We start from the raw sequence: 12,761 nt of genomic DNA, 5'->3' as shown, positions 1-12,761 counted from the left end.
CTCCAAAGTTAGTAACAGTGGGTTAAGAAAACTCCTGCGGAAGGTCACCGTGAGGTTTAACATTATTTTCAAAGAACTACAGAGGTCTCTGTCCAAGACTGGGGAAACGTTTGACTTGTTCAACAATTTTCAGATTACTCCACAAACATGGCCTATGTGGGAGGGTGACAAGAAGGAAGCCACTTATGCTAAACACAAATCATGGGTGGTGTTGCTGCAAAAGGGGTTACCTCCAAGTATTGAGTCAAGGGATGTGAAGACTTATACAATCAAGACTCTTTGGTTTTATATTCTTAATTGCTTTGGCACATTTCTATAATTATTTTTTCATGATGAAAGCATAGAATAGGTTATGTAGATCAGTAAAACAAACTTCTAATTCAATGCATTTTGATTTGTATTCTTTAGATAGCAGCATGTGAAAAAAATGTACAAGGTGTGAAGACTTTTGCAAGGCACCATATTTTGGTTATTTAAAAAGCAAACTCTTTTTGACAAATGCTGGGCCTAGCTTTCATATTCCTCTCTAAATGCCAATTGTTGCATGTCATCAAAAAGGAAGCTCAGACAATGTGATGTGTGTGGGGGTGTAATTTTCCAGGGACCTGCTTTTACGTTCTGTTTCTGACTATACATAGTGCATGTTTCTAGCATTACTTGAGGCTGTTCTGAGGAGATGTTAAGGTGGACACGTGTGGAATGCTGTCCCCAGTTCAGCCTTAACGACATAATATACTGATGAAATGGCGAGTAGTAGTCTAACCTGATTCCTCTGACCATGAGGGAATACGCCATAAAAATTGAGCTAGAACAGAGAGAGAACCATTCCCCTCTTATAAAATCACTACCGCCTCAAAGATCTATTGATACACCCCACCGGGATTTTAGTTGCTTTGTCTGGAGTCTGTTCATTGGGTGATCTCTTTTGTGAATGCCACTTGAGGACCATCACTTTTGGATTTTTTTTTGTCATGCAAGCCCTTGGTTTACAGATTACTTTTCATAGTATGCAATCTTCTACATTACTTTGGTGCCAACATCAGTTAAATTGTGAGCTGTAGACAAAATAAATCCATAAGCGTTCTAAATTCTCTGCGTCAAATAGAACCACATTTTCAAAAAACTTTGCTGTTGGCACATAATGTGGCAAAATCCTTGGTATCTCTTTAGGAGAAATGTTGAGTTTTGGTTACAAAGCTAGGGTGAAGGGGAAGGTTGTAGCAGTACCTGTAAGCTATTGCCTTTTTGGTCCTAGGAAATGTATTTCTTTCTATAAAGTAATCCCTATTCATTAGGGGCCGGATTTTAAAAAGGTTATGCTCGCCGGGCCTATTTTAAAAAGGCCCAGCGACACGAATAAGTCCTGGGGTTTTACAAAAGGGGCGGTCCGGGGGCGGGGGCGGAGGATCGCATGTTATAAAAATATGAAACTGGCATGTTATAAAATCGGGTGAACATGTGCACGTATAGGCCATGCACACTTCTTTTAAAATCTACCCCTAAGTCAAATACAGATTGCATATCCCTTTAACAACCTTGCAGAGAACGCTTGTGGCAAATTGTCATGTGTCTCTGCTCGAATACCCGGGTCACATTTCTAAACATTTATTGTCTAAAATCCTACACTGCCGATATTCTGTTCGTGAACATCAAGTGACTTCTTCTGACATCATCCATTGTGGTTAATCGTCTGTCGTGCAGAGGAAGATTGTGGCAGGGAGGTTATGAGCCGCGTTCCCGGATTGCGGTCTCTGTAGGTAGCGGATATTATGTTGGAAAAGGGCCAGATTCAGTAAGATATGGATGAACATGAATTGCAGTTTTAGAGCCCAATTTATAACCTAGCACTTAGGCTGAAGTTACCAGCCATAATTGTCAAAGCAGACTTGACGTGCGCAAATCCGCTTTTGAAATTTAGCAAGAAGAAGCGCACCCTTGCGAGGCTTACGTGCACATGGTGTAAATGCTCGCACGTACTTTTTCGATTTTAGAAAGTGCGTCCGGTTGCCCTGCCCCACTTCCATCCCCGGAAATACCTCTTTCAAGTATGTAAAAAAGATTGCATTAAATTGCTTACGTTTGTATCTTTGCATACAACCCCAAGGATGCTTTTCAAAAGGCCTATATATGCATGTAAAATGGTATAGATGCTTTTGGAAATTCACTGCTTCATTTTTGTAAAACATGCTTTATAAAAAAAAGTCATTTAACATTACATGGTCTTTGTCACTAGTGTTTTAACTGAATTACCAAATTACCGTATTTTTCGCACTATAAGACGCACCTGCCCATAGGACGCACCTAGGATTTGGAGGAGGAAAATTAAGAAAAATAATTCTGTCCCCTTGATGGGCTCTGTACGGAGCTCCCCGCTGGTGGCAGTCCATGGGATATTTTTTTGGTTTTGTTTTTTTATAGTAAGGCAGAGAACATCCACACAGGTACTTGCTGCTTTTCTCTCCCTCACAATCATACAAGGCTCTTTCACACTCACTAGCACTCTCCCCCACTCAACTCATTGGCTCTCCCTCACATATACACATACCCACAGACAATCACACACTCAGACTCTCTCCCTCATTCACACAGCTCTCTCACACCAGTTATTTTAAACTTTCATGACTGCTCCAAAGTTCAATAATAAATAGTCAGGGCTATATTACATTGATTAGGAGAGCAATTGCTCCTAATATTTCAACAGGTAGCCACTTAATCAGCACAGGCAGTAATTCTATTTGCTGGTCTGTGTCATGTGTCCTCCATCCCAGGCAGTATACCACCCCTATGACCCTCCAATACATCCAAACCACAAGGAGTGAAGTTCTTACTCTGGACTGCAAGAGAGGTCCTCCGGCAGAGCCCGAGCTCCCCGCCGGTCCCGGGGTGCAGCTCACTGCAAGATCGGCATGGCGCAGGTCAGTCATCATCTGTTTGAACCGCGTGGGCTACAGAGGCCCTTCCAGTTCAAACAGCTCCCTGCCGGTCTGCTGTTCCCAGGGTGCATCCCACTGCGAAGGCTGGCGCGGCACAGGTCAAATGCCAGCCATCCGAACTGGAGGGGCCTCCATAGCCCACGCAGTTCAAACAGCTGATGCCTGACCTGCGCGGCGCCGGCCTTCGCAGCGAGATGCACCCCGGGAACAGCAGACCGGCAGGGAGCTCAAGTTCCGCCGGCAGAATGTGACACACCCGCGTCACCATGCTGATTGGGAGGGGGCGGGGAACGGCGCACGAGAGGGAGAGACACTACCTTCGCTCCATAAGACGCACCCACATTTCCCCCCCATTTTTTGGGGAAAAAAAGTGCGTCTTATGGAGCGAAAAATACGGTAGTCCTTTTATAATTGAAGCATGTTAAGGATCTTATTGCAGTCTCTCTACTACTACTTTTCTTCTTTTTTTTTTTTTTTTGTTCTTTTTTAAAGACACATTCCTTTGGCTTAAAATGTTCCCTTGTGTATGTAAGCAAAAATGCAGCTCTATATAATTCTTCGGATATAAGCCTGAAGTTATTTTCTGGAGGGAATGGCTGGGTCCCTGGATAGCTCTTCAATCCTAGACTGTTCAAAGCTGGCTCGGATTACAACTGGATGAGCATCGACACCATCTGGAAGGGATTTGGTGGTCTCGGGGCAGTTCCTAGGAGACAGGTGTTCATCACTAAAACTGCCATCGCAAATTGTCACTAATGGACACCCGGGTTGACAGCCTCATCCCAGGCTGGAGATTGCCCAGTCGTGCAGACTGAATTATCCTCTCTTGATTTGGGAGAGGGGGCCAGGAGGACCCTTTGCTTCATATTCTGCAGATTAATAGAGCACTTCAGTTTCCAGTGCTGGCAGGCCACCTTCCCGCATGTGAACTTCTTTATTTCTATTGTGTGGAGGGATGACGCATTCCGCTTTGCTTAGGGAATTAAAAACAAGGTGGGAGAAATGGTTTAATCTGCTTTATGCAAGCTTGGAGTCACCTGGTAACTCCATTTAAATAATGCTATACTTTTCCCTTAATTCAGTCACGCTCACACTTTATCCTTCCTGTGATTCCTGGTTCTCTCTCTCTCTGCTCTCTTCCTCTAGCACCAGCTGCAGTGTGCTAGACGTTGCTCCTGGGAGCCAATCGTTAAATTTATTTGTAGAGCAGGATTATCAGAAGTCCCTTGATAAAAACTTGGCAGCACATCGCTGCACACTAGTATCATATTGTTGCCACATTGGCTTGAATCCTGATAGTCTAAGTCTCTCCCAAGTATTTTGGGAGCTCAACAGCAAACATGAGTGCCCCTATTACCTGTAACAAAACCCCTCCTTGTACCTTGTTTACACATTCATATCTATAAAGATGTCTTATTATGTTGGCAAAATAATTGGTTTACAAAGCTCCTGACCCTTGTGTTTTTAGTCTTTCAGTCTGCTATAATAAACAGAACAGGGCCATCAAAGCAGATACAAAAGGAGTGACTGGACCAGGCCCTCGCATGTATCTAAACACAACCTTCTTTCTCACCTTTTCAATGTCTTTAGCCAGATTTCTGTTCAGTTCCCCCACCTGAGTCTGAGGCCGTCACCTCCTTCCAGTATGATCCACAGTACCTCCTCCTTTCCATGATCTCCTTGAATTTCTGTCGCTCTGATTTTTTTTTTTTAAACATAGAGCTGCTTCCATCTTTTTGTCAGCCCTGTCCTTCCTAAACAAACTGTAGCCCAATCATGGGACTTGTTGAACCAAGTCTCTGTGACAGCAACAGTATTCAGGTCAACCTCTACCATTAGGGCTTGCAGATCTAGAATTGTATTGCCTAGACCTGAACATTTGTGCTCATAACTTTCTGACTATTTTTCCTCAAGTTGATTATACTCCGTTTGGTCTCCTACCTGTCCCCTTTTACCTTGCTGTTCAAGAGTAGACTAAAGAGCTCCTCACTCAGTTTCTCTTTGTTGGTTGGAGGGAGAATCTGAGTCCATTGGCATTCATCCACCGCCCTTCCCCTCTTCTAGTATCAATGCTTTTTGATGTATGTTCTGAATTTCTCACTTCGTCCATTCACAGAATGATGAAGGCCATCGTTACAGGGTAAAGTCTTTTATTGTTCATACATAGGCCTAACCTCCACTAAATCTAAAACTGCCACCTTTGCACCAGGTTTTGAGTCATGTATTGAAGTCAGCTATGCAACAATGAATTGAGTGAATCTGAGCCATATTCACTAGGGATGTGCAGAGGAACGCCATACGTTGCATTCGGGATTCGTATTCGTCGGGGGGCAGATACGTTGCATTCGGCAAGGGGGGGCCCCCGATACTTTTATACGTTAATTCTTATTCGTTTCCCGGCTAAAATTAAATTAACTACAACCCCCCCACCCTCCTGGACCCCCCCCCCCCAAGACTTACCAAAACTCCCTGGTTGGGGAGTCCGGGAACCATCTCCTGCCATTATTCAAAATGGCGCCGATAGCCTTTGACCTACTATGTCACAGGGGCTACCGGTGCCATTGGTCAGCCCCTGTCACATGGTAAGAGCAATGGATGGCTGGCACCATCTTGTGCTTCTGCCATGTGACAGGGGCTGACCAATGGCACCGGTAGCCCCTGTGACATAGTAGGTCAAAGGCTATCGGCACCATTTTGATTACTGGCAGCCGACATCCTGAGTGCAGGGGGTCCGGGAGCGACCTCCTGCACTCGGGCCGTCGGCTGCCAGTATTCAAAATGGCGCGATAGCCTTTTCCCTCACTATGTCACAGGGACCGAACATCGGCCCCTGTGACATAATAAGGGCAAATGGTGCCAATTCAATCACATGGTAGGAGCACAAGATGGCACCGGCCATCCATTGCTCCTAATATGTGACAGGGGCTGACCAATGGCACCAGTAGCCCCTGTGACATAGTAGGTCAAAGGCTATCGGCGCCATTTTGAATATCGGCAGCCGAGGGTGTGTGTGCAGGAGATGGCTCCCGGACCCCCTGTTGGGCCACCAGGGAGTTTTGGTAAGTCTTGGGGGGATCAGGAGGGTGGGGTGTTTGTTTAAATTGGCTCCTTTAAATGGCCGGATAATTCGGCGAAGATTCGTTGTATTCGTGGGGAATCACGATACGTTTCACTTCCCCACGAATACAACGAATATGGCCCTATATACATCTCCTTACATGGCCCTATACGTTGCGGATTACCAATTCGTAGGGAACGAATGCACACCCCTAATATTCACAATGAAACTTATAACTGCAGTCAAAAAGAGACCTCATACATAGAATAGGTAAATGTTAGACTCACTTAATTGTGATTAAATCTTTTAAAACCACCAGAAGTGATCAAAATGTGCCATTCAATTTTATAATCCTAGTTCTCAAAGTCTATTTTTATATATTTGTATTCAATTTTTGTCATGTAAGTATAAATATTCCAAACATAAACCATGGACACTTATCTTTAAATAACGTGTGATGAAACAGTGCCCGACATGACTCGTGTTTTTGAAGTGGTTTCCTTCCTCGGGCTCAAACAAAATGTAACGATAATTTCTACAACAAAAAAAACTTCCACTAAGTTATTCATATCAATCTCAAAAACATTTTTTGCACAAAGAACAATACATATGTGTCTTAGGTAACAAACCAACTCTTCAAAACAAACGTTTCCAAGGAACCGCTGAAATGTTTCCCAATAGAATCTATCAACAGTAACTCACGTGAATCCCGATTGTAACAAATTGAAGTACAATGGCAGATAACTAGTATAACCAAACAGAGTGCCAGTAGTACTGTACAATAATAGTGAAGACGCTTAAGGTATTATTGACCAGTCATAATAGGCTTCATCTTATAAGCAGGGTTGCTGGATGATGAGCCTTATCTTTAATAATCGGTCAAAGTCCGATTTTTTTTTTTATATTTTTCATTTGCAATGTGAAAATCATGCAATATATATAATTCCAAAAACTTAACTTGTCAACATCGCTGAAGCCATGGATTGTCAACACGCCCGACATGGGACCATATTTCGAACGCTCATCGTTCTTTATCAAGGGCTGCATGCATGCTTTGGCATAGATTGCGCCTCACACCAGCGCACGGAAAGAGACGATCCTCATTGGCTACCAGCACGGACGCCAAGCGGGCGATGACCTTGGTGCTAAAAGTGGGCTGGTGCGCTGGTGAAGGCAGGAAGTTCCGCTCTTGTGGGAGTGTGCGTGTGTGAGCACGTGCGTGTGTGAGCACGTGCGCGTGTTGGTGCGCACAACCGGCAGTGTCCCACATATGCACATTGTACAAAGTGTGCGCATAGGTTGCAAAATGCCCTCCTGTGCGCCCCTTACCAGCTATTTGTAATGGTCGCGCACATGTGGGTACTAATTCTGCTTTCACCACGTAAGTGGGGGGATTTTAAAAGAGAAGGGTGCCACCGCCATCCCCAGTTTGCACAGGCAAGGGATCGGATTTCCTAATTCCCCTTTCCCCCTGTTAGCCCCAACCCATTATAGCCTGCTGAGTAGCTATTTCTTATTGGACTTGAACACCATCCATAGCAGTAGCGAGGTAGTCCCCAGCACGCACCTGTGTGCTTAAGTATATATGCACACATCTGTTAGTCTCCCCTCCCCCCATGCCAATGCCCCGCCCTTTTTTCGCTTGTTTTCACGTGCACACAAAGGGAGATACACACCTACTCGGCTAGAATTAAAAAAAAAAAAAATAATTCTGCATGTATTGGCCCGATTTGTAGGTGTATCTCCCGGTTTGGGCATGCAACTTGCTAATGCGTCACACAGCACAATACTGCATCCTGCGGCGCAACACATTGCGGGTTGCGTTTCTTTCCTCCGTGATGCAGTATGTATGCAAATTTGACACATGCCCCCCCCCCCTTTTTTTTTTTTTATTGTGGATGTCAATGCATGATATTCCTGTGATATTTATAGCAATTTGATGAATCTAGGCCTAAGATTGTAAGACCTCAGGAGCCAGGTAATATTTATGGTAACTTGCCTAGAGCTACCAATGGAAAGGCAAGAACTAAATATAAATAAAATAAAAGGTCATCTCTAACTAGCATACAGAATGCACAATTAAGCTTGGAATTTGTTGCCAGAGGATGTGGTTAGAGCAGTTAGTGTAGCTCTGTTTAAAAAAGGTTTGGATAAGTTCTTGGAGGAGAAGCCCATTAATGGTTATTAATCAAGTTTACTTAGGGAATAGCCACTGCTATTACTGGCATCATTAGCATGGGATCTTCTTAGTGTTTGGGTAATTGCCAGGTCCTTGTGGCCTGGTTTGGCCTCTGTTGGAAACAGGATGTTGGGCTTGATGGACCCTTGGTCTGACCCAGCATGGCAATTTCTTATGTTATTAATAATGTCCTCGCATCATAATGACTAGAAGCCTTTCTGCATTCCTATTATGTCATTTAGTGCATTTCTGCTATTTACTCCCTCCCTCCCCAGCCCCTGAGCAGTGATGTCAGAGAACTGGTGATCTTGACCTTAAGTGCAGGAGAGACACTGCATTTCTACAAAATGGTACTAAAATCATTCTGAATACAGATTAGTTTCAAAATAGGAAAGCAAGTGCAAGCTGTGTCCTTTTGCCTCGTGTGCTTGAAATAGCGTGGCCACTGGCGCTATCCATCCGAGCACCTCTGAGGCGCATAAGTGTACATCCTGCCACTGCCATGTACCCTAGTGAGCTCCAGCGACCTTGTGTTTGAAGCACTGACCCTGGTCTTTCCTCTCTCTCCCTCTTAATGTTTAGGCCTGCAGCGCTGGACAAGAAACCAGCTGAACTGAGCACCTTGAACGAAGTGGGCTATCAGATCCGGATCTAAGAAACCATCTGTTCCAGAGCAGGACAGTATTCCTATGGTGCTTCTCTTCACACTTTTATATCCTGCATTTCAAAAAAAAAAAAAACAAAAACATTGAGGACCTGCATCGCTTCAAGAACATTTTGCCTGTCTTTGTGGTTTTAATGACGACGGAGTTTGACTTTTTAAATAAATGCTTGAGCTGTCAGCTTTATGAGAGGAATCCAATCTGCAAGAAAGTATTCCAGTGGGGCCGGTCCGGTGTTTACGTGGACTGTAAGCCTTGTGCCATACCCTGATCGATTGGGCGCCGCCTTCCACGCGGTGCGGTACTGCTGTGGGGCCGCGGCTCTAGGTGACGTGTTACTGAGCAATAAACAAGCCGGACCCAGATTAGGTGTGAGTTTGAGAACTGTTCCTGTTACCTCGGTATTCTTACACTAGATATGCAACTTTCAACAGTGTTAAATTTTGTACCAATCTTCGGTGTCCAGCATTTTTCGTAAGGCTTGACGGGGCGACCGCATCAAGCCACCCTGCCCAGGGCTGCCATCCCATGCAGGCCTCAGAAACAATGGAAGGTGAAGTATTATGGAAATGCTTCTTCTGGATGGGCCAGAAGGCTTGCTGGATGCAATTTAGGTGGCTTCCAACTTTTTGTTTCGGTCGACAAATTGAGCATTTTGGTAACCTTCAGCATTTTTACATGCTCTTCCCATGGGCGTTTGACTATTTTGTAGAATACACTTGGGTGCGCACCCCAGCATCGTTCTTGTGTGAACAGAGCTTGCATCGTGAGATGCTATTCTTGCCGTGCCACGGTCTACGTTTTTTGGAATAAGTGGGTTGGGAGCAGCCAGTTTCAGTTCACTTTCCTGTTCTGTTTTTACTCTTTTTATGTCATTTTTTTTGTTTTAAATAGCTTTAAGGTGAAGACTTTATCGTCTAGAATTAAGATGCAGATACTGGAAATGAGGAATGTTGTGTAAACTTTTTATGGTATGGGGACGACTGTTACGCTAAAATGCTGTGATCTTACAACAACAACATACTGCCCCTAGCAGATGGCTGCAGGAGCTGGAGAAAAATGTCAGAACCCCTCGGAGCTGCCCAGTATCGTGCAGCCTACTGTGTCTTTCTTTTTTAGTGGAAGAGGACTTGTAAAGCACAAAGGATACAAGTCTGGGTCTCATGCCCTCACCTTGGATCAAATTGGGAGCCTGCAGCGTGGGTTTGTGAAATATTTAGTGGATTTAAGGTTCATGCATCACAAAATTAGCACAGGGGCTGAGAACTGGGTATTAAGTGTTCAGTGCGGCTTCCCCATTTGTATTAAAGTAAGATTTCCCTGTTGTATTCTTAATAGGAAGGCCTCTAGAATTGTGCTACAATGTGGTTTATTCTAGTGCTACGAGTTAGCTAAGAAGGGGTTGGAATGTATGATGTGGAAAGACCTTGTTTTTTTATTTTATTATCCTTCAGTGTTTATTTTAAGCAACCAAAACAGCAGATAATCAATGGGGGAAAAATGACTCTCTTCCACTGATCTTTCTCCTGTTTTTGTTGCTTATAATAAACTGTTAGGGGGGAAACGCCCCCTGATTCTGTGCCATGTTAAAGAGAAAGGGGGGGGGGGGGGGGAGTTGAGCTGGCCTAGTGAGCCAGGGCCCAGCCTTGTCACGCAAAGTCCCTCCTGGAGAGGTGATACAACAGGATTCCTGCTCCTTCATGGTCTGCTGCTTCCCCATAGAGTGCTCTGCAGGGAGCTGCCTTTTGCCCATTCAGCCAAAGGAGGTAACTGCTATGGGCTGGAGCTAGAAACCAAAATTGCAGAGAATGACCCCGCTCCCTTCCCCTGCCCCACACACGGCCATGGAAGGGATCTCCTCAGAACACTAATTCCCTCACCATTATATACGGTTGGTTGCCCCATGAAATTTCTTCCTTTGTCTAGAGGCCGGAATGGATGGGTTCCATATGAATAACTCCAAGAATTATTTGATAGAAATTGACACTTTTTTTTTTTTAATGCGGGAGATGAATGGGTGAGTGGTATGTCAATTTTGGCCTTTCCATGTTTTGTTTAATGGCAGCTATTGGCCTTCTTCACTTGTGTCTCTTTTTGGTTTCTGAAAATTTAAATTTTAGTTTGGCCTGTGCTGGGTGCCGTACAATAGAGTAGACACAACACATTTTTTCCCTGAAGAGTCTCCAGGTCCTGAAGCCATGGGAGAGTGACTTAGCCAGGGTGACTGCATGTCCCAGTGGCATAAGCGGGCCTCCTGCTTCACAGCCTCTTACTTGAATCTGTGGGCTATGCAGACTCACAGTTCTTTGGTCAGGTGTTTTATTGCCCAGCCATTCTCTTTCACTGCATCTATTCTAGGTTCTGGCTGGCTCCTGTTTTAAATGGCTTGGGTGGGGAGTAATGACAGCCTGTGGAGCCTGTCTGTATCACCATACCATACTTGTTCTGCAAGTTTCTGAACCAAGAACGATTGGAACAGTGTTATTATTATTTTATTTTTTTTTTGCAAATATTTCATTTTATCCTCCCTTCCCCCAAAGATTGAAAATGCAAGCAATAGGTTAGCCTGTAAAACACAGGCTGACTTAATTTCAGGTCATTTTTTTTACACTCAGAATCATAAGACTTTCCATCACCTATTTCCTGTCTTCATGCTAGTGTTCCCTAGGCCTAAATCACCCTGGGGTATGAAAGCTGGGCAGGGGTATTTATCTGCAGGATTGGGGAGTATCTTCTGTTCACTGTTACAGAGGGTCCATTCCAAGAGTTCTCGGTTCTGGTCCCTGAGAGCCGGCAGCGGGACCTGGTTCACAGGATGTTCACGATGAGTATTCACGAGGTCTATCCCCCAAACGCTTGGTCTAAGAACTGCATGCAAACCTGCCCCATTTATTTGTGGTTCCCCCTCTCCCCTGGCTCACACCACCTCTACCCTCTTTTTCTTTTCCACAAAAAAAAAAAAGCTGATTCTCCCCAAAGCTGTCGCAACTTGGTGGCTGAGCCAAGACCCCAGTGCAAGCAGCAAGGTTGTCCCGGAGCCCGGGCCTGCCCTGTGGAGGCCGGGAGCCGTCCTTCAGTGGCTCCCGCACAGAGGCTCAGTGACTTTATTTGTACTTCTGTAAATAATGAACGGAAAGAGCACAAGACTCGACTTCCTCACTCTGGTTTCATGACCATGTCGCATCTCTTCCAAATGTAAACTGAGCTCTGTGACTGACACCTTAGTTAATATAAGGTATAGAACTGTGATACACACCATTTTTGTACAGCCTTTTGTGATAAAAGTACAATCAATCTTGTTAATTTTCCCGGACTGTTCTTACATTTTTTTATTCTTAAAAACTGTGACTATTTTTATAGCTGTGCACAAACTTTGTAAGATGGTAATGTGAAGAATACATATTCATGTCTTTGTTTCTGCCACTCACCCATTGTGTGTTTTTATGGAGCATGAGACTTTAATAAAAATGTTTTGAGTCTTTTTAAATGCTGCTGTACCACTCTCCTATTTAATATTTGTTCTAGGATAAGAGACTGGAAACTAGCCAGAATTGCAGGTCAAGAACGAGTGATTAGCATGTTTTACTTACCTCCGTGGCCGGACGTATTGTCTTAATTTCCCAGCACGAGACTGCTAGCTTACAAACTAGCCAAGACAGAACGTTTAGCCCCCATTTGGCCGCGCCAGGCAAATGTACAGAAAAGCAGATGTACAGAAAAGCAAATGTACAGAAAAACAGAAAAAAATACTTTTCTGTACACCCTCAGACTTAATATCATAGCGATATTAAGTCGGAGGCCCCAAAAATTAAAAAAAAATAAAAAATCTGCCCGCAGGTTGGAAAACAGATGCTCAACTTTGCCGCTGTCAGCGGGTTCGACAACCGATACCGATGCCGGTAAAATTAAGCGGCGACTGTCAGACCCGC

At 44.4% G+C, this 12,761-nt stretch overlaps 1 protein-coding gene across 2 annotated transcripts in view; it reads left to right on the top strand.

Moving 5' to 3' along the window:
- The window catches only part of VASH2 (vasohibin 2), a 65,536-nt gene extending 53,692 nt beyond the window's left edge, over positions 1–11,844 (top strand). For both annotated transcript variants that reach the window (XM_029593225.1, XM_029593223.1), the window contains one exon: positions 8,753–11,844. In XM_029593225.1, coding sequence (XP_029449085.1) covers positions 8,753–8,825 — 73 coding nt within the window. In that variant the 3' untranslated portion in view covers positions 8,826–11,844. The remainder of the gene's footprint in view (positions 1–8,752) is intronic.
- The last annotated feature ends 917 nt before the right edge of the window (positions 11,845–12,761 follow it).

The sequence above is a fragment of the Rhinatrema bivittatum genome, chromosome 3 (assembly GCF_901001135.1).
Source record: "Rhinatrema bivittatum chromosome 3, aRhiBiv1.1, whole genome shotgun sequence".
Lineage (NCBI taxonomy): Eukaryota > Metazoa > Chordata > Amphibia > Gymnophiona > Rhinatrematidae > Rhinatrema > Rhinatrema bivittatum.
This window is presented reverse-complemented; position numbering and strand designations above follow the sequence as displayed.